This window comes from Uloborus diversus, chromosome 8 (genome assembly GCF_026930045.1).
Source record: "Uloborus diversus isolate 005 chromosome 8, Udiv.v.3.1, whole genome shotgun sequence".
Taxonomy (NCBI): domain Eukaryota; kingdom Metazoa; phylum Arthropoda; class Arachnida; order Araneae; family Uloboridae; genus Uloborus; species Uloborus diversus.
Window position 1 is genome coordinate 100915105 of NC_072738.1, and position 26184 is coordinate 100941288.

At 32.6% G+C, this 26184-nt stretch overlaps 1 protein-coding gene across 2 annotated transcripts in view; it reads left to right on the top strand.

The window, feature by feature from the left end:
* The window catches only part of LOC129227730 (transcription initiation factor IIA subunit 1-like), a 37652-nt gene that overhangs the window by 5950 nt on the left and 5518 nt on the right, over nucleotides 1-26184 (top strand). The window contains exons 2-6 of one of the 2 annotated variants that reach the window (XM_054862334.1): nucleotides 9255-9356; nucleotides 13855-13978; nucleotides 16561-16640; nucleotides 22964-23059; nucleotides 25596-25656. In XM_054862334.1, the coding sequence (XP_054718309.1) occupies nucleotides 9255-9356; nucleotides 13855-13978; nucleotides 16561-16640; nucleotides 22964-23059; nucleotides 25596-25656 (463 nt within the window). Of the gene's footprint in view, nucleotides 1-9254; nucleotides 9357-13854; nucleotides 13979-16560; nucleotides 16641-22963; nucleotides 23060-25595; nucleotides 25690-26184 lie in introns of both variants that reach the window. The other variant, XM_054862333.1, reaches the window with a different exon arrangement.

Genomic DNA, 26184 nt, shown 5'->3' on the forward strand with positions numbered 1-26184 from the left:
TTTATTTTATTTTATTTTTTGGGTCAACTGTGTCCACAGATATTAATGATATGTTTATCATAGGACTCTAAAATACAATTTTAAAATAATTTTATCAAAAATATTTCTTTTACAAGCCGTTTTTATACTTTTGATGCCTTCACTTTGAGAATTGCGATCTCTTTGCATCCGCTATGGGAATCCGATTTTTCGAATTTTTAATGATTGTTACGCTTTGTTAAGAGGTAAATAATTGAAATATCTTTTTATTTTTGTTAAAATCACGTAATTTATAAGTTTTAAACGAAATTCTGTGCTTTTTAAGAGTGTCTTGGATCAAAAAGTTGAATGCTGAACCCTATTCTGAATTTTATTTTATTTATATTTTTGTTACAATTATTTTAAGTACTGTACAGAAATATATCTAGTATAATTCAACATAATGTAGAATGGTAGATAAATATTGATACTTGAAAGAGCGATGCCCCCCCCCCCCTCGCCAAATATCAGAAAAAAAAATCCAGAATGATTTTCTTGATGTAGAAGAGGAAAACACTCAACTTTAAGTTTAACTGATGCAGTTTGTGCAATCTCTAAATTCTAAAATTTCGTTTTAACAAAATTTTTTTTTTTTTTTTGCGAATTTTTTTTGATTTTTTACGAAATTAATTCATTTTTCACAAAATTATTTGATTTTTCACAAAAAACGGACGCTGTGAAAATTCATGGACAGATCCCTGCGAACAAAAATTAAGTATAAACATTACTTTTTGCTGCTAAATAACCAACTGGATATCATAGGATTTGGGCCCTTATTTTTTGCTCAAATCAAAGGAAATTACAAAATTATGAAATAACTTTTTCTCATGTTGCAAACTGTGAAGTTTTTAAAGTCTCCAGGATTGCTTTACAATTGAGATAGTTTGTGATATGTGGTGTCTGTAAAAATGTAAATATGTATGTTGCAGTCATTCATATAATAAATGTTTATTGAACTGACTTGTGGCTTTTCTTGTGGCTTGGCACTATTAACTTTTTCATCATAGACTTGGTTTGGTCTCTGACAAATCAGATTCACTCAATTACTCATATGAAATGTCAATTGACGAACCAATGATCTGTGTGTGTGTGTGAGATTAGTGTATGTTTGAACAAACTTTTACATAAATCCCAGTCAAATTCAGTTATAACAAGCCCAGATTAGATGATGAAAATTCAGGAATATTTTGTTGGGTCAATGTTAATTTATGGCTGTGAAGCTATGATGATGACTAATTTTAAGAATTTTTATCTGAATTTGTAGTATCAAAAGAACAAAGATGTGTATTTTAAAAGAACTTTTTTTTTTGAAAAGACACAGAAAAATTTAAACATATTATAGTGAATAATTGAAGGATAGGCCTTAGATAGAGAAAAGTAGATTAGAGGGCGAACTTTCCCCATCTCTAGCTTTTAGAAAGTAATGGATACTTTATATATGGGTCATTCCATATCAAGTGATACAAAATTTCAGAAATTTTTTCACCAAAGTTTTTTCATCACATTTTTGTATTTCTTTGAAATTTGGTATATCGATTGTAACCTTCAAGACAATCAAATGTCCAAATTTTTAGATTTTTATCTCTTTTATTTTTTGATTTATGAAACTGATTTTTAGAAAAACCCTCTTTTTATGGATGCTTGAACATGAAATGGACGATAACTCAGCGCCAAACATCGATAGAAAGATTTGGTAAAAAAGATTTTAAAGTACGTTACTTGCTGTTTAATATAATATGCAACACGAATAACTTTGCAAAAATTTTCATTTTTAAAAATTCAAATTTAAAATTTAAATTTCTCAGAAAACATGTAATGAATTTTACTTTAAAAATTCCCAAATATTTTTGTGTATTTTGTCTTTGTTTGTGCAAAAGTTCAAGTTCGGATCTCAATGAAATCAAATTTTTATGAATTTTTGAATAAAATTTAACTTGAGAAATAATGATATTTTTCAGATTCTATTTAGTTAAGTATGGGATTCTCTTACTGGGGGGGGGGGGGGGTAGTAAAGGTCAAATGAGTAGTAAGTAAACATGACTGTGCTTGAAATGAACTGGCACAAACTTGTAGATTGATTGGGAAATCCCCCCCCCCCCCGGCTCAACAACTTTTTTTTATTTAAGTTTTCCAACTGTAAAAAAAATAAAATAAAACAAAATGAATAGTAAACTTATTTAAATGTGGTATATGTTCTTTAAAACAAGACGAAGTATGTCCCCCTCCCCCCCCCCACCCAAACATATGATTAACGCTATAATGTTTTCTTTTTTTCTTTAGACCAAGTGTTTCTTTTAGATTATAACTTCCTAAGTGTACTTGATTAATTAAATATCTGATAAGGAAAGTTATTATTCATTTCATCCCCTACCCCAGCGCCAACCTTCAATTTCAGAAGGAGTAAGAAATAGTTTGCCCCTAGAAAATAGCAAAATAGTGTTTCCTCCATGTTGTTTTAATGTTTTTCCATTATTTTCACACAAAACTACAAATAAATCAAAGTATTAGATCATTTGTCTGTCCATACATAGCTGTCTTTCCTCAACATCTGGAGTGCAGCTGTATTTTCTTTTCTTTATTGCTTGGTTTCTTTTTAATTTCTGTTGTGAAGGAGAGTAATGCATCGAGATCTATCTATATATTAAAAACAGTTATAGATCAAACAAACTTTGCTCTTTTGAGCATAACCCTCCATGGTGTTAAGCTTCATTCAAGATTGCTCCCCTCCTCCTCACTCTACCATCAAGGCTGCGAATGAGTGTGGTTCTATTCAGTGATATTCCCGTCAACTTTTCTCAGGGTATACTCCCAGTAATCCATTCTGCACAATATGTGTATATTTCATATGTATAATATGTCGGAAAAATGTTTGAGAGCATACGCGTATATGGAGTATACCCCTGGTTCTTTTTGCCTCTTAAAGTTTTCCCAACTTTTAGTGTTTGTATTCCCCCCCCCCCTCCTCCATTTATGAGCCTCAGTCACTTCTGATGTTTGGTTTGGCAGCATTTGTTATGATTATTACTCTTACGTATCAGCTTTTTTCCCCCTTTTTTTAAAAAAAAATTAGAAAACAGTTTTGGAAAAAAAAAAGGTAAAAAGTGGGGGGCGGGGGGGGGGGGGCACATACCAATCTACAAGTTCATGCCAGTTCATTTCAAGCATAGTCATGTTTATTTACTACTCATTTGATCATCACCAGTAAGAGAATCCCATATCTAACTAAATTGAATCTAAAAAATCATAAAGATATGATCCCATTGAGATCCCAACTTGAAATTAGCTACAAATGAAAATAAATTACACAAAAATTTTTGAAATTTTTAAAAAAAAATTCATTAGATGTTTTCTAAGAAATTTAAATTTTTAAAAATGAAAATTTTTGCGAAATTAGTCATGTTTCGTATTGTATTAAACAGCAACTAATGTATTTTATGGGGTTTTTTCTAAAAATCAAAGTCTCATAAATCAAATGAGAGAGATAAAAATCTAAAAATTTGGACTTTTGATTACCTTGAAGGGTACAATTGATGACCCAAATTTCAAAGAAATACAAAAATATGATGAAAAAACTTTGGATTACTTGACATGGAATGACACATATATGTGAATGTGATGTCAACATAATATACTTCGAGTCAGGTGGTCTCAGTTTTTGTTAGGGGGCGGGGGATAACACACACAACATCTTACATTGTGAAATAGCCCCTCCCCCACCATCACGGCATTACATTTTACATTATAAATATTAAAAAAAATAGTAACATTATATCGTCTCCTCAGGGACAACAGTAAGATATCCTACTGTTGATCTGAGGGGTCTAGAGACGTACCGAGTAGCACTTTCGCCGAGTACTGAGTACTCGGCCTTTTACTACTCGACTGAGTTACCGAGTACTCGGCCGAGTTACCAAGTACCAATTATGTTTTATGAAGAACCACCGACACACATGAGATGAATTTTGAACTTATTGGAATAGTAGTATAGACCTCCTTGTCCATATAATAGTTTTTAAAACTAAATTCCTGCTGAAATTCAATTTACGCATTATATAAACAATTTTGTTTGTGACAAAAATTTTACAAAAAAATTATTTTTAAAATTAAAAATAAATAAATAAAAGGTATGATTAATCAAGTTTGAATTAAAACAAATTTATACCAATCAATTATAGTTTTAGTCCGCAAAACATAAATAATTTTAATACAACAAATGTGCAGGAATACTGCAGACCATGTGTTTCTGCCCCCCTCCCCCCGTTACAAGGAATGTCTTTTTCAGTGCATAACATGTGAGCTAAAGAATGTTAAGACATTCGACAAAAAAATCTGACTTTTGTCGGATGCCTTTAAATCCACGAGCTCCCATGTTGTGCATTGAAAAAGGAATTCCTTGCAATGCCAAAACACATGTCTGCAGTGTTCCTGCACTGTGCTTTTAACGTTGTTTTATTTCCTTTTATTTTTTAAGCAAAGGTATTTTCAAAATTTTTTATAATTAATTTTTGTATGTAACAAAAATCCATTTTTAACATAAAAATTCCATATTTTCTATACTTTTTTTTTGCATAATTTTACATAAATAATTTTTATCAACTTTGGGGACATTAAAATAAAGAGTTATTCCATTGAAGCATTACAAACTTCATTATTCTCAAAATTTAAAATTTGACTTATACATTTTAATTGTAAATGTTTGCAGAATATGATGTTTGCTCTTTTTTCTATAAATTTTAGTATCTGCCTTGGACAATATTCAATTTTTTGCAACTACTCAGTATTGGCCGAGTATCTGATCAGAATTTGGCCGAGTACCGAATACTCAGCAAATTGGCCGAGTACCAAGTAGTTACCGAGTACTCGGTACGTCTCTAGAGGCGACGATATTGAAACCAAGTGCACATACTCGAAATAGGAACTTGCAGGCTTAAGTCTTTCCAATCCTGCATCATACTTCAATACCTGTATGGAGCTGCATAAGCTTGCTTTTACAGCCCTATTTCTATCGGAAATTGTTTCTGATGTGAAGCCCCCAAAAAGACCATTTAAGCTGCTTTTAGACAAGTTAAGGGTTGGTGTCGGCTAATCTACATTGAAAAAATTATCGAAATTGAAGTCCTAAAATGTAATTTTGGTTACCTTTCATAGTATTTGTGGAGGAGCATGGGAAAAAGAGGGCTCGCCCCCTGAAAAGTTTCAATGTTGAAGCCATAAAAATGCAAATTTAGGCATTAAATTAGACTCATGATATGTAAGTGTACTCTGAGAGCAGCAGTATTTTTGTCGAGTGTCAGATTTTCCAAGTGTCTAAAGTTGGAATCAAGAAATGATGTAAACGATGGAGCAAAATTTCAGAAATAATAGCTCTATCTCAAGCAGAGGGATATAATTTCTCTCCCTGTATTAAGACCTAAATTTCTTTTAAAGTAAAACACATAAATTTTGTTATCTTCAAATTTTATTATCTTCTCTTAACATTTCATTTCTTTTTTTTTCTTAAAAAAATTCCTACAATCACAAGGTTTCGGGAGGGTTCATTCCCCCCCCCCCCTAGATCCGCCCCTGTACATAGCCAGTATGTAAAATTAGTTGTAAAAAATAAATAGTGATTAGTATGGATGAGGGAAAAACTTTAATTTGTTGAAAAATACCATACATACTCGCATATAGGTCGAGAAATTTATTACAAAAAATGAGGTTTAAAGTTAGGGGCTCAACTTATACTCGGGGCAGAATTTCTGAAAATTTACCCCGATTTTTTCTCGGACACTCGAAAACATGAACATTTGCCCTATTTTAGTCCATCTCTTTTAAGCAGGTGCTAAAGAAATAAATACTTAAACATTCTGCCATGATTTTACATGGTCTGACTGAAATAAAGAACAAAAAACAATTGCAATTAACAACCAACTACGAAAAAAGTGGGGAGATCGCCATATTCGAGAATTTTTCCTATAGTCGCAAATTATTGCTCTTTTTTTTAACAATGTAATATGGCTACAGCAAAAAATTTTATTGATGTAAAATCAAAATAAAAGCAACAATTATGAAACTGAAATTGAATCTTTTACAAAAATATCGATCGCAAAAGAATAAAAACCAGACTTTTTTAAGATAAAAATATTAGTTACATTTCATTTTCCTCCTTTTTATAACGTTTAATTTCAAAAGTAGCAGCAAAACGCTTTTTCCAAAAGTAGGGACTCGACTTATATGCGGATCTCCCAATTTTCTGCTAAAAGTAGGGAGTTGACTTATACGTGAGTATATACGGTAATCAAATACAGTCGATTTTGGTTAATAGGACTGTTTTGATATAAGCAAACCTTATTGTACCGTTTTGATATAAGGACAATTTGAAATAAGCAAAAAATATTTTAAGGCTTATTTCAAAACTACAAATTATTCCAAACACAGGGAAAAAGTTTCATCGCTTTTGTTCAAATATTTAAAAAGTTATGAGTAGTTTTAGGTCATGCTTGCTATGTGTTCTTATGCAAAAGAAAAGTTTTAAATTGCTTTTTCTCGATGATCGTTTTTTTTTGTGTTCTCGTCATTAGAATCCCTAAGGATTTTTTTCTATTAAAGATACAGCTTTAAAGTAATACTTTTTGCAGTCAGGATAATATATTTAACAAAACTGCATTGGATAAGCATTTTATAAAATACTCAAATGTTTAGAGCATTTTATACCTTTAAAAACCAATTTAAAAAAAAATTACGATTTTTTTACATAATTAATTACAGAAAATGTTCCAATACCTATATAAACAAATTAATGTCCTGATTTTCAGAGATAAATATTGCGATTGCTTAGCAAAAACCATTTTTTAAATAAGTGCAAAAAACAAAAACACCTTAGGGATTTAAAAACATTGAAATTTTCCTAAATTTTTTGAATTTTTAAAAAATGTGGGCAATATTTTCAGATTTTGAAAATAAATTATTGGTTGCAAAATGAGTGTATTTTATGGTTTCAAAGAAAAACACAATATTCATAAATTTAAAAAAAATGTTCAAAAGATACTGTGACGACCCCTTAAATGATACAGTTCTTGAATTTAACATTTGAAATATTAATTGAGACCTTCTAATATTTGGTGCAACATTTATTAGTTAATAATTAAACCTATTTATAATTTTTATTATTTTGTACAATTAGACTAGTACATGCCAGGCAAAGTGAAATAATTATGTTTTGTTTTATTATTCAATCATTTATTAAATCTCTTGCGTATTTTTTATTTAATTACTTTATTAATGTACCTTCTTAATTTAGTAATTCACTAAAAATTAGTAATTCACAATGAATAAATAATCTTATTCATTCATTCACTTATTTTCTTATTCACTCTTTTACTCACTCGTTTATTTGTCCTCATACATGAATTAATTTATTTGATTTTTTTTTTAGGCATCTTTTCACTTAATCATTCAACCTTTTATTTACCGATTCATTTGATCAAAAATATTTTTTATAATCGACTAGAAATCATTTCATTGGAAAAATATTTCATTTTTCACTTTGCCCCATAAAAAAAAATAAAGTGACATTTTTCCACTTTTTTCACCTCCAAAAATAAAAATCCTATTTCAATGCAAGTTTTGTTATAAAATACAATTTTCCTTCTTTATGTACTGTAATCTTCACAACAAATTCCCAATTTGTTCATTTTGAAAAAGCGCAGTCATATTACCCATTTCACTTTGCCTCTCAGTCATCCCCCCCCCCATGCCCATCCTTTGAATGGAACTTATTTCCACAATGTAAAAGGAATTTCTGACCCATTTTACTAAACACTAATTCCATTTGAGCATGCAAAAACGTTGGTAGATTGTACAAAGAAGATTCCATTCATGATTTAGCAAATTTAAAGAATTTTATTGTTGGAGTGAAAAAGTTGATAAAGATTTTTTTTTTTGGACAATATTTAAAAATTGTTTTTAGAGGAAGCTTTAAATTTTAGGTGTTAGAGCTGGTCCATTTGCACTATTTTTCTGTTGGTAACTATTTTAATTTCTAGCAAATGCTAAGAAGTTTTGTACTGATGTAACTCTATATTTACAACATAATTTACAATTGAAAAGCAGGCTTTTCAAAAAAAAAAAAAAGCCTGCTCTCATTAGTATGGGACCTTTTAAAGCTACTTTAGTGTCTGACATATCTTGACAATGGATTGTGCCAAGTACCAACTCAGGTTGGTTAAGTCGCTGAAGTCAAATAAAAATCTGAAAAAGACACTAAAAAATCAAAGGCAAGAAAAAAGGTTCCTGTTCCTTCAAAAAAGGGATAGTATAATGAAAATTGATTCTGCTCCGTCTATGATTCATGAGGCAATTATAGAATGATAAATGGCATTAAACGTAAATGGTTGTAAAAAACAAAAGCTTCACAAACTCTTATTGATGCAGGTAAGAAAAATATTAAAGAAGAAGTTTAGAAAATAGGTTATACAAAAGCTATTCAGAAAGGCAAGTAATCAAAAATAGTAAGAGTTGTATTAAATATAAATGTCACTTTGTTTGAATTTTGTTCAAAAATGTTTTTTGTATACATAAGTAAGCAATTTTTCCAAAAGTTACTTTCAGCAGCAAGAAACTGATTCTGGATGCATAATTTTCGTTTCAGTTTTTAACTGTTTGCAGTATGATGAGTTCCAATAATTCATAATAATAAATTTTAAGAATAATTACATAATACATAAAACCAAACCTTGTGGCACCACTGCCCGTGAGGACCAAGGCCTACTGTGCCCAACTCAGTTTTCCTGACCATGGGCTCTGGGGTGCAAGGCAGATATTCTGGTTATGTGGTCAGCCTAAAGTGGAACCCCTCCCCCCCCCCCCAGTGTTGAAGGGATGAGTGGCCGAGTCAACCTTGCCCAACCCGGGAATAGAACCCGGACCTGTAGCGTAGGAACGCGAAGTGCTACTGTGCCACTGGGCTTCACATAATACATGTGTTATTCATTTTTCATAGCGAAATCATTCATATAATTTGTCCTTTTTTTTTCGTGGAAAATGTCCTATATGTTACAAGTTGATCACTTCTACCCCTGTATTTTCTTAATGTAATATTATTCAATTTGAAAACTAGTATTCCTCTGAATAATATGTTTAAATTAAAAGTAAGTTTTATGTTAATTGTATTGAAATTATTATTACTATTATTAATAGTTTTAAAAAAGGTATGTATGACTTTTAATTAATTTATTTACTTTATTATCTTGTTATAGCCAAAACTTTACTATAGTGTAATAGAAGATGTCATAGCAAGTGTTCGAGAAGCCTTTATTGATGAAGGTGTTGATGAACAAGCCTTAACAGAATTAAAACAGGTACAGAAGTCTTGATTTTCAGAACTATGTTTAAAAACCTTAAAAATAAGAAAGTATGAATCTCTACCCGGCATAGTTACATTTATCTTCTACAAGTATTGTGTGCTCAATACCTTTCTTGACTCTAGTGCAGAGTTTGTTTAATGCCTCTTTTTGTGTTCCATAATGAACTAATCTAGATTGCAAAAGTGGTTCTTCTACAAAATCACAGAAACAGATCCCTCACAAAAATGAACCTTTCAGTAAAATTCTTCCCCTTTTACCTTTTCAAAATTAATAATTTTTTCCCCTTAATACAATGGGATTCAGACTGAATTTGAGAGGGGACTTTTTACATCCCTTCCCGGGTGCAGAAATACCTCCCTGAAAATGTGGTACAATCAGACGTGAACTATAAATTTGTATAGGGAACATACATGCACACATATTTTTTGTTTTATTTATATATATTTATTTTTCAGTATTTTCAGCAATTTACTTCAGGGCATTGACTTTTCAGTAGCAAACTAAACTTATGAAAATTTGAAGGGGAAAAAAGTGTTTGAAGGTAGAATTAAAAAAAAAGAGATTAAAATTTAAAAAATACAGGTTAAATTGTGCTAATACTTGGTAAAACTACAGTTCTTATTTTGTCATAGATGTGCATTAAGTTTTCTTTGCTAGACAAAACATCTCATATCTATATATATAAAGTTGTAAATCTGATCTGAGTGTGATTATCTATTCAGTTCATCGAGTTATTCTCTCTCTCCCCCCCCCCCCAGCTTTGTATTATCCAATCATAATTAAGAAAAATTAAAAATTGCTTGAAATCAAGTTTCATTTTCAAATGCTTGAAAAACTGTATAATGTATGTTTATTCCTTGAATTTTGTGTTTAATTTCGGATGAAAACTTGTGCCTCACATTTCGGCTCGGTGGTCACAAAAAAGGACACCAATTACAAAATTCCTTTAAAAAATATTCTGTTTAAAACCACAGGTAGAGAGGTAGGTAGTATTTTGTTCTCTTTAATGATCATGGATGGCAGTATTACAAAAATGACTTTTTCTTGTGTCTCAATTTCTTGTAAAAATGAGAATTTTCTTCAAATTAAAAATTTTTTAATTTGCATTGAAACGGTTGATCATTTTAATTCATTTTCCCCGAGGTATTCAATTACGTTATTGTAAAAGATTTACAACTATTTTTGAAGGGATAAACACAATCTTTTCCTGCCCTAAGGGGTGGTGTTGACAAATGGAGACACTACCTACTGAAAAAGTTAAAATAATAATAATAGTAAATTCTACGTCTAAATGATCAATTTCATTTACGCATAGTATTTTACCCTTAAATTTGCCTGTTAATATGCTTGAAAAAAAAAATAACTACTTGAAAATTATATTTGTTGCTACTATTAAGAAGGTTTCCTGGTTGTCATATGTGTTATTCGATGTTCTGTAGAGAAGTTTATGGCTATATCAGGGCTCATAGACCTCCTATATCTCCTATATTTTCTCACTAAATCCTTTTTTTTTTGTCAGATGTTAAATGCTGCCCAAAAATGCAAAAACCTTTGATCCATTTTCTCTTTTTTCTCCTGTGCACTCTTACACCTTTATTATTGGGATATGTACTAAACTTCTGTTTAATTAATTTTTATGAAATATATAAAATACAGAGGATTTTACTTGCCTTTTTAAACTCATTTCAGGGTGGCAACAGGTCAGGGAAATATCAGGAATTTTGAAAAAATAAAAGTTCAGGAAAAATTGATTAAATGAAGATTTTTTTTTTTTTTTTTGCTTTGCAAAATTAAGTACCCTAATTTCCTACGCATTTTCCGCTAATTATCTGTACATAAAAAAGTAAAATTAATGAGGTACAATTATACACTGCCGCATATTTGTGAATCTTTTTAACTTCAAAGTACTGAATCTTAACTTATTAAACACAGGATGAACTTTCTACGATTTCTTCTGTGTCTGTAAAGTTGGTTATTTTACGTAGCTCAAATTTATCTTTCACAAGTTCCATGCTACTTAAAAAAAAACCCTACAGGCAAAGAGGAAGCCGTCATTACTGCCATAGGGGCCATTCATTTATTACGTAAGGGTCCCGAGGGGGGGGGTCAAACCCATTCTTACGTAACATTTTCAAAGTTGATATTTTATATTAGAAATTGCACAATCCATTGGTTTGGTAGTGGTCATATTTTATTTGCGTACATGGAAGGTAAGAAACGTATTAGAATGAGCTGTTTTTTATTTGTTTTACAAAGAATGAATAATGTAAAATACAATAAAAGAATCGTACTATGTATGGCATGTATATTTTAATTTTCCGGCGTCTCCACCAAATGTCACCTAGATTGAGTACACACTACACTGTAGAGATGAAAGCTGGTTTATTCTAAACTAGCGAGCTATCAGGCTGTAAGATCCCAACTACCAACTTTCAGCTCGAGAGAAGGTTATTATACAGAAACTTAAGAACATTCGAGAACAATGCAAATTAAGGCTATTTACATATTTCTACAAACTTAGAGAAAGGGAGGAAAGCAAAAGAGGAATGAACGAGAAAGTCACACCTGAGTTGAGGCCCTAACCCACAATCTTCGGATTACCAGTCCAGCGCTCTAGCCATATCCCCAGCCGGGCGCTCGCTTACTGAGCAATTTATGACAATATACAAAAAAAATGTCAAAAAATCATTCAATCTAGATTCAACTTTTTAGTTCCAGTGATGTAAGATTGGTTATTTTACCATTTTGAAAAACGAAATGGAACCTTACGTAAGAATAGCGGAGAGGGGTATGAACAATCTTACGGGGTCAAAAATGGCCAAAATTATCCTTACATAATTAATGAATGGCCCCTTAGCTCCCTTGCCTGTACTCATTGTCTTGAAGTAATTAGCATACTGTAATCATGATTTTAAGAAAAATCTTTGTTTTTAAAATTAATACAGATAAAAGCTTAATTCTACCACTAGTACATAATAAATCTGTATCAAATTTAGTAGCCCATGTCTCAGTAATTCCAATAACATCCATCTTCTCATCTATAATTATACTTTTTAATTCTTCCATGTTGTTCCTAGTACTGCGAGCATTGGTATAGAAAACTTTAAGCATACCCAAATTGCTTTTATTTTACACCCTGCAATTTCTTAAACCACAATTGTTAAAATTACTACTCTTATTAGAGATTGTTACCATTTCTAGTAATATCCAAATAATTATCGCCCTCTCGATACCTGATGCTTGATCCATGTCCTCATTCAAACTTAGTTTTTTGACTCCGAAGACCCTAAAATTAGACCACTAACCATTTTGACCCCTGTAGAGCTCAGATGCAGGCCATCCTAAGCTATACAATCACATTTACAAAGACTCCGCACATCAATGAACCTGATACTGCGCTTTTCTCAAATTGACTTAAGTAGCAGGTTCCTATACATAGCACTTCGATTTTGCCAGCTCCTATGCACTCCATACCTGGGTAGCAAACCAACCGCTTGGACATTGGTCGAACAGTTGGTTGCTTTGTCCAACAGGCACCCCCATTCCTTTCAAAACTCCTTAGTATTACTGTGGCCTACATCATTTGTTCCTGCTTATAAAGTAACCATATCCCCCTTATTTAATTTCCTTTCTTTTCCACAACCTTATTAACATCTTTCACCCGAGCCTCTGGTAAACAACACCTAGCCACCTTACGCTTCTCAGTCTGACTCCTTATTTGAAACATCCCCCTTTATCTCTGGAATATTTATACCCTCTACAACTGACACACAACCTAAAGCTAACTGGGCTTCCAAAGTTAGCATCCTAACTCTTAAGTCTGAGAGTTCAGCTCATTTAGTGCAAATATAATCCTCCTCAAAAACAGACTCATCCTCCCCCTTATACTGGCAGAACATATGACATAAGTCACAAAAGGACATATGTTACTCTTCGCATAGCTATGACTTCATGCATTATAGAATGTATTGATAATGGCTCTAAGTTATTTTTTTAAGTGCTCCAAACATCCTAGATCTTCGTCATAAAAGCACAATTGCAGATAACATCAGATGCGTGTTTCGACGTTACAGGGAACACCTTTTTCCATGCAAAAAGTAATGAGCTTATGGATGAAAAGACATCCGACAAAAGCTTTTGTCGGATGTCTTTTCATCCATAAGCTCATTACTTTTTGCATTGAAAAAGGCATTCCCTGTAACGTCAATACACGCGTCTGCTGTTATCTTCAATTTGTGCTCTTTTGACGTTGTTTTTTCTTACTTTACTGTTCAGCACAAAGGTAGATCCTATACTCTTTCAAAATTCCTGTATATTTTTCTACCAAACTTCTATATGTTTTTCCTTTTTAAACTTCTATGTGTAATGCTACCAAACTCCTATATTTTTCCTTTTAAACTCCTTTATATTTTTCCCACTTGCAATGAGCCCTTCTAGGTCTTTGTATCTTTTATACTTGAAAATTAAAGTTTATATTTTTTCTGTTCTTTAGGTATGGGAAAGAAAACTACAAGAATCAAAAGCTATTGAGAAAGAAGTTGAGCAAATTTCAAGCAAAAATACTACACAAAATGCACTGCAACCTGTTCAACAACAAACGACTAGTATAGGGGGAGGTAAATAAAAATATTTCCTAATTTTTTTATTGCTCTCAACTAAATCTGTTTTTCAAAACAATTATCTGTTTAATCATAACTTGGGCTAAGGGATATACCTTCATATATTGATATATATTGACAACCGCGATAACAATATTTAGATTTCTATCCTTCCGATACATCGTTTGGAAAGAAAATATGGGACTTAATTACGGAGAAATTAAAATACTGACTTAAAAATACATAATCTTTCATAGCTCTGTGTGATGTGTGAGTTTGAAATTTCAAGATATTTTCTGCATTCTTCAAACAGTTATTTAATTTTTAATTATAGCAAAAGGGAAAAATTCACAAGGCCGCCGAAAGTAAATATGGGGCCCTTTGTCAGTTAGGTCTCCGGATCCCCTCCCCTTACAAAATTCTCAAAACTTATACTACTACCATTCAGAGCAGGGTCCTTCCAAGGACCCCCCGCTCTCTTTCTGACAAAGCTGATATGACCTCTCTTAGGCCCATAAAAGTGAACGTGTATTGGTTAAGAAAGCATCCTGATACAACAATTAAAAATTAACCAATCGAGATATCGACACGATTCATAGTTCAAATTAAGCATTGATATTGTGCTGAATAAAATGTTTAAGAAAAAATACTGAACAGAAATATTTTTAAAAAATGAAAAACGAAAAAATCCTAAAAAGAATACTTATGTCGCACAAGAGGGAGCGCATCTCAGTTTTTTCAGTTCTGAATGAATATAACTTTTATTCCAATATTAAGAGGAAAAATATTAATGCCCTTCATAACACACGGCGAAACAATTTGACGAAATCTCGCTTCTCTGGCAACAAAGAAAACGGAAACTTCCTAATTTCACCAGAGAAGCGCCACATACGAGTTGACGGAACTTCTGAGTGCATGCACGAAAATAGGGTTTTTATGTAAGTTCTACGCATTAATGTATTTGAAGCCGTAGTTATTATAACAAAGCGAATCCGAGCATACTTACGGTTTTATGTTATGTCGGTAGTTCATTGCTGCTGTTTTGTTTGGTATTTTTTAACTTTAGTTTAAAGAGTCTTCATCAAATACCGGAATTGAAAAAGTGAAGAAATTTTCGTATTTGTTTTTCGGTTAAATTACTTGTGAAATAATGACATTGATGAGATAATTGATTTACCTAATAATATGGATTTTAGATTGGATCTGCTGAAGGAAACTTAATTGTATTTTTAAAATCAATATTAAAATATGTGTGTATCGTTAAAAAACGAGTTTTTAATTTGTTATATATTTTAATTAATCAAATAACGATTTTATTAATGCAAATTCACAGTTTACGTCAGATTTTTGCAAAATATGGCAGAGAAGTCCTTTGATGCTCAAAAATTCACATTGGGCAGTTTTCATTTGCAATCAGAACCTCCTCCCTCCCACCGGGGGTTTCCTTTTACGAATCCAGTCTTTGTTAGATCTTTGCCAAATTCGGCACAGCAATTCTTTGATGCTTAGGAATTTTCATAGGGAGTTTTTCGCCTATCTATGAGGGAGGGGGAGGGGAGGCGAAAACACCCCATGGAAGTTTTCCTTATGCAAATCCAGTTCATGTCGGATTTTTGTAAAAATTTTGCAGACAGGTCCTTTGATACTCAAGAATTCACTTAGGGTAGTTTTGGTTCCCAATGGGGGTCAAACTCTCTCCCACAGGGGATTTCTTTATACAAATCCAGTTTTCGTCGGATCATTGCCAAATTTGGCACATAGGTTCTTTGATGGTCAGGAATTGTCATAAGGGTTTTCGCCTACCTATGAGGAAAGGGGGAGAATGTGAATACACCTCACGAGGGGATGATATATATCTCATATGAGATTGCTTCCATAAGCTCGCATCTTTTTGCATTGAAAAAACAGGATCATTGTAATCTCAAAACACATATGTAATATTTATTGCTATCTTGCACTTTCAACGCTAGCTCCCCCCCCCCCCTCACAATTTATAGCTGGTGCTAGAATTTCTTTGTAGTATTTATATTTTTTCAGCTTGAATATATTTTGTAAAACTTAAACCAGTAGTTTTTGTAAAGCTCTTAAAAAAAATACATCGTTACATTGCGATGTCAGGTTGGTGATGCTTCACAATGTAGGAATCCTTACATTGCCTAGCTCTAGTAAATAGCACGGGGGACGTCCAGGGCGGCAATTTATGAAGCGTATGTGCAAGTAATTTCTACCTTTTGTGTTAAAACAAACAAAGGGATCTCTTGTGATTTTCATTTAAGGAAGAAAAAGCTATGTAGAAAAGAAGAGAGTTGCAGTTCATAACTAAGATAATAACACTAAAGCATAATCTCAAATTAGCCATATTTGTTGTCCTAAAAATGTCCTAAACTTTTACCAAAATTGTGTTCTAATTTTTTTAAAAGCTCCTCTCCGATTCTTAACTTAATGCTGTAATGCTGTTTATTTGCAATCGTGCTCCAGGCAAACACTTGTTTCATATTTTAAAAATGATAATATTAAAAAAAAAAAATTGAGATTTATGAAGTTTTGCCTGCACTTCTCCAGTTCAAAAACTAATGGAAATATTTTAAATATTTTTACAGCTGCTATTACCCATCAGTTAGCTATGCCTACTGGAAATCTAGTTCCACAAACTTTGTTGCAATATGCCGCACCCAATTCTGTAAGTATTTTATTTTTATTTGTTAATTGTTTTCACGATTTTACTGTACAGCATTATTTGAACTGCAGGGATATAAAGTCTGTTCCAGACTATTGAAAGCTTCCATATCCAATATGTCCTAATAGACAAAACTAAAGTGATATACAGTCCCTCGCTACTTCGCGCTTCGACTTTCGCAGCTTCACTACATCGCGTTTTTTTCTTTTTCTTTTTAAATATAGTAATTAGCTTTTTTTATGCACTCGTGTAAACTGTTTCCTACATAAGAATAACAAAGTATATCTTTTAAGTAAGGTAAGCTACTCTGAGAGCTGTAGTTGTACTGTATTTAAGGGAGTGGAGGTATAAAAACGTCGAAGAAAGAATTGGGAATCGCTATCTCATTTTAATCGTTAAACACCAACTGACAAGTATAAATCACTATATTATTACATCTGTAATTGTAAATGGTGTTCTACAATGTAGTAGATTTTTAAGTTGTATACGTGATACCTTAAATGAGGATAAGTGTAGAGGAAGAACACATACGGTCACTAACTGGCAATTAATTCATCATCAAACAAGTTGAGCTATTTTCATAGATTAGTAGTAGTGCGTATGAACTGCATGTGTGTAGTTTATTTCTCAATAATTAACAATGTGATACCTATTACGTCTAACATATCTCATTTTCTCATATTTTGTGCAATTTTTTAAGTAATGCAAATGTAATGGTGGCTATGTTTCATGTCTAGGGGGCTCTACCTATGTTAGAAACCTATTTCAATTGTCTTATATAAGTAAGTTTTATGCGCTCCAATTAGGAAAATATTAGGTTTATAAATACAGAATCCTACTTCGCTGAAATTCAGTTGTTGCGGTTAAGTCTAGAATGAATTAACCGCGATAAACGATTGTTGACTGTAAATATCCAAAAATGTTTGTTAAAAATAAATAAATGCCACTTAATTTCACTTTTTATCACTGAAGCCACAGGAAAATGAGTAAATAAATTTTTAAAAGAAATCGCCATTTCCAGATTTTAGTGGTAGCTATTTCGTTTCATAAACAAAGCCACAGATCCAATAACAAGTGGGATTTAATGGGATTTTTACTGAAAAGCGGGGAAAAATTGAGGGAATTTCATTTCTGAAAAGAAAGTTAAGAGAAAATCTATTGTTTTCACTGCTTTAGTATGAACCTTAACTTGTAAACTTACATGTTTAGATTTAATTGCTCTTTTGTGAATATCTTCCAATCCAATGTTCAAAATTCAATCAAATTTGTTATGTAGCAAATTTTAGCTCTTGGAATTCAGTGTACTATCAAAAATAGGCATTCAGATTAGAATATTCATATTAAGTTTATTTTAATTTGCATACCCCCCTTCAATATATAAATATGGATCTTTCAGTAATTTTAAAAAAGACTTGAACAGATGTTGATTGACAATAGATTTACTTTTTTAGTGCAGTTAAGGCTATAAAATCAAGAACTTCTCTCTCCCCTTCAACTTTTTTTAATAAAAGTCAAATTATGATAAAATTAATAATTACCATTGTTTTTTAGGTTGGATACTGTAAACGCACTTATTTTTATAAATGTGAAAGTTTTGGTGATTTCGAGAGCTGAAAATTTCACAGCTTTAATTTAAACGGAACAAAAACTTGATTTTATTTTTTAAGTGGAAATATTTCATGAGGTTTGGTTAAAATTTTTGCCATCACAATGGGTTCATAAAAATGAAGCCATGCAAAAATGAGTTTTTTTTTTACAGTATTAAGGTGCCTGAATTCAACACAAATGTTCAAAATATCTTCCAGTTTATTATTATTATTATTTTTTATAACCACATGTACTTGTTACAATATTGATGTAGTTTTTTTGCAAATCACAACAGTAATATACTACACAGTCCAGTCACATTAATGTGACCACCACGTACTTTCCGCGTCAGAGTTAAATAACCAATCACAGAAGACAGGTGGCAGCACAGTGCAGTTGAGCGTATATAAAGGGTGTGTGAGGGCTTCGGAAAACATTTCAATCATTGGCGTAATGCAGAAACGAAGCGATTTATCTGACGTCCAAAAGGGCATGATCATGGGCTTTCGGGCCAAGGATGGAAGCATTTCCGAAACGGCTGAGTTTGTGAACTGTTCGTGTGCCGCCGTGGTAAAAGTGTACCATGCATGGCAAAATGGGACTGTCCAAAATCAGCGACGTGGCAAATGTGGTACACCACGGACCATAGATAACGGTTGCGGAGATGCGTTCGAGCAGATAGACGGGCTACCGTTGAGCAACTGACCACCAAAATGAACCAAGGGTCTACCAATAGTGTCTCCCAAACTACTATTCAGCGAACATTGCTGCCTCTGGGCCTCCGAAGCAGACGCCTGGTTTGTGCACCTATGCTGACTGCTGTTCATCGACGACAAAGGCTAGAATTTGCACGCCAGTACAGCAGCTGGACGTCCACTGCGTGGCAACAGGTAGCATTTTCAGATGAATCGCGTTTTATGCTCCATCGGACAGATGGACGTTGGCGTATAAGGCGTGAAACCTCTAAAAGGAACCACCCTGCAACCATTGCCGGAACGGTCCAAGCTGGAGGCGGGAGCATTATGGTCTGGGGAATGTTTTCCTGGCATTCTCTGGGTTCACTGATCATTGTGGAAGGCACGATGGATCAATACAAGTACGCATCTGTCCTTGGGGACCATGTCCACCCCTACATGCGCATTGTTTTTCCTCAGGATGATGGCATCTTCCAGCAGGACAATGCGAGGTGCCATACAGCTGCCAGTGTACGTGCGTGGTTCGAAGAGCACCAGGATGAGTTTACCGTCTTCCCCTGGCCAGCAAACTCACCTGACTTAAACCCAATCGAGCATCTGTGGGACCATCTCGATCGAGTTGTTCGCGCCATGGATCCTCAACTGAGTAATCTAGCGCAGCTGGCCACTGCATTAGAGTCGGCATAGCTCAACATCCCAGAGAACACCTTCAGGGACCTAAGTGACTCTCTTCCTGCACGTCTCGCAGCAGTCCGCACTGCGAAAGGTGGTTATTCTGGCTTTTGACAGATGGTCACATTAATGTGACTGGACTGTGTATCTTACAATTTATATGTTTTCGGTTCAGATGGCTTTCTTGTTTTCTTTTTGCAACTACAGTAAACCCTATGGAAATATAAGAGGCATTGGGTGAAGGTTGGGAACTCCTGAAGCAAATGATTCATTCGACCCATTTTAAAATTTCATAGGAAAAAAAATCATTAAACAAAAATGAAGTAGTGTACACAGTACCATGGTCCCACAGTGAAAAAAAAGTATTTTCCATAAAAACAAGAACAAATTAATTTAAAATCTTTTTGTAAATCATTGCAAATGCCATGGTAGTAAAAATCAACAAGCACTTTTCAGGTAACTAGTTTAATGAAAAGAATTAACTGTAAGAAAATTAGCACGAAGGGAATCGAAAAAATATTAAACATATGATTTGAATTTTTTCAATAATTAAGATTATTGTTTTTTTTGGGGGGGGAGGGAGCATAAAAATAATTAACTACAAACCTCGTCCAGTAATATACAATTTGGCATTTACCAAGAATATATTTCCAAAAAAAAAAAAAAAAAAAAAACATTCTTTTTGCATTATTTGAACTAAGGGTATGACCAAACATGGCGACTACGTTCCATACGCAGCATCTCCATGTTAGGATGACTATGAAGGGAAAACGATCAAAGGACTGGCTATTTGGATTATATTTTAATCTGATGGGATTGAAGATTAAAAAATTACAACAGTTATTCGAATTAATAGAAACTAGACCCCGTTGTTTAAATGATTTTCAATGGAACGTATTCCTAATCGATTGCGAGTATTAGCGTCCACACCACAGCAGAAATATAAGATATAGTTTATAGAAATATAGTTTTTTTTCTTTCTATTTTTAATTATGTATAGGATTTTTAATGAAATACAGGATTTATGGGACAACATAGAACATTGTTTATGGCAAAGGAATGATAAAATAGGGCGTACAGGGGGGGGGCTTTCTGCGGTCAAAAGCAAGTTGCCTTTTCAAGTTTTAAATTAAATAATTTGTCTTCCTATTTTGACGATTTTTTCAGAATAAAGGCTGTTTGAGTTGATTGGGAATCAAATAGGAGGAACGACCTTCGAGGGTTTATGTAAAAAAAACATACACTATGTTTTTTTTCATTTTTAAAGAGCCAAAATTTGCAAAATATTTTCATACTTTCAGAACAAGATTTAAAGCAAAACATAAAACTGTTTTAGAAAAAGATGAATAATTAATCCTTAAAAAACTACAATTAAGACAAAATTCGCAACTCCAATAAACTATAGGGGGCGCTGCAGCCACTGTCTAATGGCAGATGAAAAAGGTAAAACAAACAGATGCCATAACTTATAATTTACTTTGACGCTTGGTGAATGACAGTAATTTTTCGTCGTGTTTGTGGGAAGCTTTCTTTTCCATTTTTCTGAAATTAACATTGCATCATAAACTGTCTGAAGCCTGTAATTTACCCCAAAGGAAACACGTCGAATGGAATGTTTTCCCTTTTTCTTTAGTATTGTTAATCACCGCAAGGTAGCGTATTCGAGCTCTGGAGTTGCGAATAGTCAGTTTTTAGCACATAAGCGTCTAAATCAATTAGAATTAAAAAAATGTTCTGAAGATAAAATTTCGCATTTTACCAGAAAATAATTACGAATTACCCGGGAAAAAAGCGCACATTTTGTGTTATCAATAGTTTGCACTACAGTAAACATCCAATGCCATTTTCGGAAACTTAGGCGGCTACGACAAAAATTAAGAAATAATTTTTTGAATTTTTAGCGTGAAAACAATTTCAAAATAATAAATCTTCCTGAAACTGCAATTCAGTTGAAAAGTTTTTAGCACATTTGCGTCCAAGGCAATGAGGATAAGATTAAGTTTTAAGAACAAAATTTTTCATTTTTTAAGAAAATTACATATTCAAAATAAATTTAAAAAAAAAAAAACAAGTTGCAGCACATTTTGCATTGTTTTCATTAGTTTGCAGTTAAAGAAAACATCCAATTCTGCTTTGTTTTTGGCAACTTAGGCATTTAAGCATCATGCCTACTTTCATCTTATAAATGACCAAAAATGGCGACTACGTTTCATTCGTAGCTGAAAAGACTTTTCGATTAAAAAACGATTTTCCCAATTGACCCTACCATCCGCAGGCTTGTGCTTTAGATGCAGGAAAATGTTTTTCTCCCGTTAAATTTGTGCATAATTCCTGTTCACCCTAGGAATTTTTTTCTTTGGAACTATTGAGAGGCAAAAATGGTGTCCGCGATCCTTTTTTATTTTATTGCCAGCGTCATTTTGCCTCAAAACTTTTATTGTTTTTTTTTTCAGGAAACATCGATAAAAAGGAAGAATAGAACTCAAGGTACAAAATTCCCCGGGAAAAAATTTGAAAAAAAAATTTGGGGGGGCAAAATTTGAAATTTCCCTGACATTTTTAACTATGTCGTTTTCCATGACAATTCCAGGTTTTCCGGAGCGTACGAACCCCGTTTAATAACCGTATTTTCCTGTGTATTATCCGTGGGTGGCCTATAATCTGCAGGTTCTAAAATGGGCCTGAAGAAAAAAAAAGTTTCGTATAATCGGAGGCGGTGTATAATACGATGTAAAAGAATAAAGTTTGAATTTAATATACAATTTGAGCAACTAAACGTGAAAAGGTAATTACTTTGAAGAAATAATCAAAATTAATCTGAAATATAATCTAAAGTACAATGATTTCTTCTTGAAATCATGGTTATAGTACGCCAGGGGTGCAGAAAATGTTTTTCCATCTAACATTTCCCCCAATCCATATGAAAATTTCCCCAAAATTTTAAGATACATATAAGCTTAAATAAAAATTCTATATCATTATAGGTTTAAAAAATATGTGTCACAAGTGTTGCTCTAAGTACTTGGCATATACGTAGTAAGTCAGCAAATACAGAGTTGCGAGGAGAAAATTTTTAAGCTGCTAAAAAATAATTTGAACATAAATTTATTGAATGCAATACTTTACTACTTCTTGACTCATTATATATGACAATATCCAACATTAGAAATTACTGAAAAATCTTACTAGGACCAGTGAGTGAATACATACTGGTCAGCAGACATTATCACCGGTCCATGTTAAAATTAACGCTAAATAACTCACATTTTTATAGTACTATACAAAAAAAAAAAAAAAAAAATTGATGGGTCCAGGGACCAGTTATGCACTCGTGTTTTGTGGAAAATTTCAAACTCTGCCATTCTATTTTAGGGTGAAGTTCAGAAAACTATGGCATTAAATCCTTTACAGAAATTGACTCTTACTGTACCTGCTCATTTAGCTCAGTCTGGTCTGCAAACCCTTGTTGTAAGTCCTTGTCATGATTGTTGATAGATTTTATGTATTAAATGTTGCTTTACTCTTCATTTAAAAATTCATTCTTTTTTGTTTGCTATAAATTTAGATTTACTGTTCTATTAATTTAATATTTTAGTACATTAAATTTAATAATTTTCAATAATTTTGAAATATTTATGAATTATCTAATATTAAATTACTGAAATACAAATTAGATCAAAATTAATGTTAATTTGTAAGAACTTATTTTTTTGGATGTATTTATATATGAGGCCCCTAGTTTCAAAACCGGATACTTGCAAAAAATTCGATTTTCTTTTTTTTTTTGTTAATCTTGTAGAGAATCATAAGGCCTATTTGCCTGCTCAATATTAGGTTCAAAAACCGCTTCTTTCCCCCTTGAAATGGGGCGGGAAGGTCTGCCTCAGTTTCAAAACCGGACTTTTACGTCTCCTGTAAAATTTGGTTTTCTACAAGTATCCGGTTTTGAAACTAGGGGCCTCATATATAAAACCAACTTTTTACTGCTCAGTGGTGTCAAAAGTTCTACTGTTTTTTGTTTGTTTCATTTACTTTGTATGCTTTTGCTAATTTGTAATTTACTGACGTTATTTTTTAATTTTGATCTGCATTTTGTTCAGAAATTCTCTTGCAATCAATTTTTATTCATGTATATTAAGCTACTGTATTGTAAAATTGTTACACCATCAAATTAAACTAAGTAGGGAGGTCAGGTGTGACCCGGGTCAAACCTGCCTTAATGGAAACTTTAGCAAAATGATTAAAAAACTCATTGATGTAAATGAAAAAAAAAGTATGCATTCTTTTATTACAGTGAAGTACTGTTTATACGTTTTTGAAGGGACAGTGAAACATGTATAGTAGGTATATATTAATAGGTATTGGACTCTGCAGTGACAAATTTAAAAATGTATAGATGATTGAAACATATATAAAATTGAAATGAATAAACGGTGCTTCACTGTATATTAATCTGAGAACATAACTAGTTAAATTCAATTCTGTGCATGCTAATAAAATAGCAAAGGAGCTGGGGCGTGCACAGAAATTTTGCGGCCTGTCACAAATGCTTTTTACGGGCCCCCTCCAAATAGTTTAAGCCCTACCTCTATACACATATTTCACCAAGCTTGGGCCCCCTTCAGGCTCGAGCCTGGGCCAACAGGTGTCCCTTCTCTCCCCCCCCCCCCCCTCCTGTACACGCCCCTGTATGGGAAAGATGAACTTTCAGGAAAAAAAGTTGTATTTTTGCCTGAAAAAGACATCACATTCGTTTGCTCTTTGATTCTACTTCAAAATTGGCTGGAAAATCGAAGCAACTTTAAATTCTGTTTGATACCATGCCACCATATGATCAAGGCCAGATCTAGACTTAACGGGACCCTAAGCTATTTCAGCTCCCTTTTGTTGTTCGGACAATTTAATGTCAATTGCAAAACAAGCAAGTTTTTTAATTTCACTATGTGTGACTTTTTTCAATGACATAGAAACCAATATTTTCAAGTATACCTCACCCCCCACCCTTCCGTTTTTAATGTTTTCACTGTCTTTTTTGGATTTACCATAGAGGAGATATCAGATATAGAAAAACCGAGTCTTTTGAGGGTCATATTTTGAAGAACAGAGAAACTTTTGAATTCACATATGGCGCCACTCATTTTTTTTGCATAAGGATGATTTTGGCAAATTTTGAGCCCCCCTCCTACCCCAAATTAATATATAAGATTTTTCAACCCTCTCCCCCTTATTCTTATGTAACATTCCATTTCCTTTTAAAAAATAATAGAATGTTGTTACAGAAGCATAAGTTACACTAAAACTCCCCAAACACTAAAAACCCCCTCTAAATCAAAGATTTTAATTTTTCAAATATATTATATGATGAAATACTAGTTAAAAATAGAACATGCCATGCATACTGTGATTCTTTTATTATATTTTGCACTATTCATTCTTTGTAAAACAAGTAAGAAACAGCTCATCCTAATACGTTTTTTTACCTTCCAGAGGCAAATGAAATATGATCCTCGCCAAACCACTTGATAGCGCGATTTCTAATATATAATATTGACTTAGAAAATATTATGTAAGGATGGGTTTGCCCCCCCCCCCTCCTCTCCCCATCCCAAAGTTAGAGTATGTAGAGATTTTACTAACTCCTTCTCGGGACCTTTACGATATCATGAATGGCCCCTAACAGCATTGTTTAAAAATTACAAGTTGTATAGAAAACAAAGAAGAATTGAGGTTGTGTGTGTGTGTGTGTGTGTTTTTTTTTTTTCGTACCAAACATGGTTTTTATTGTGGTGATAGTATTAGCATTAATAACAATGCAAATGTCTTCTGAAGTCAACGTGCTGCAATTTTTTTTTAAATTAAACCAAGTATGAAATTTTGTTAAAAGTAATTGCAGAAAAATGTTAATTGGTGGTATTTGATATTGTCAGAGAATCATAGAATAGGTTTTAATGAATTAATTTAACTACTACTACATTGATAACAATGTTTTTAATTCTTGTTTTAGTCTGCTGCTCCAGGAACTACCGCAGTTCAACTTCCTGCTGATTTAGCATCTTTATTTCAGGGTAATGTCATCACATCTAATCATATGCAACATGGTGATTATTATTTCTTTTGTTTTTATTTAATGATTATTTTTAGTTTTTGAAATATGTTTTATGTTGTTTACTCTGTTTAGAAGAGATTGCATCCCTCCACTTTTTGTTTCAATTTGTTTTTAATTTCTATAACTCTTATGTTAGCTTGTGTTACTGGTCCCTTTCCAAGAACTACACTGACAATGTGTTACTTTCTTTGTTCTTTTTAAAACGTTTTTATAAATAAATTATTTTGAAATTTAAATTTTAAATTTCAATAATTATTTTGTATGAAAAGTATTCAGTGTATTTTAGGAGCAATGTTGAAGTAACATTTAGATTGTGAAATTTTTGTTGTATTCATTTCAATATTTTATACTAATAAATAAGATTTTGATGAATTTTAGCTATGATTAGAGATGAAAACAGTCAGGAAAAAAACCGGAAAATTTCCGAAAAAACGGAAAAAAAAACGTTTTTTCCGAAAGGAGTAAATTTTCACTTCAGAAAAATTGA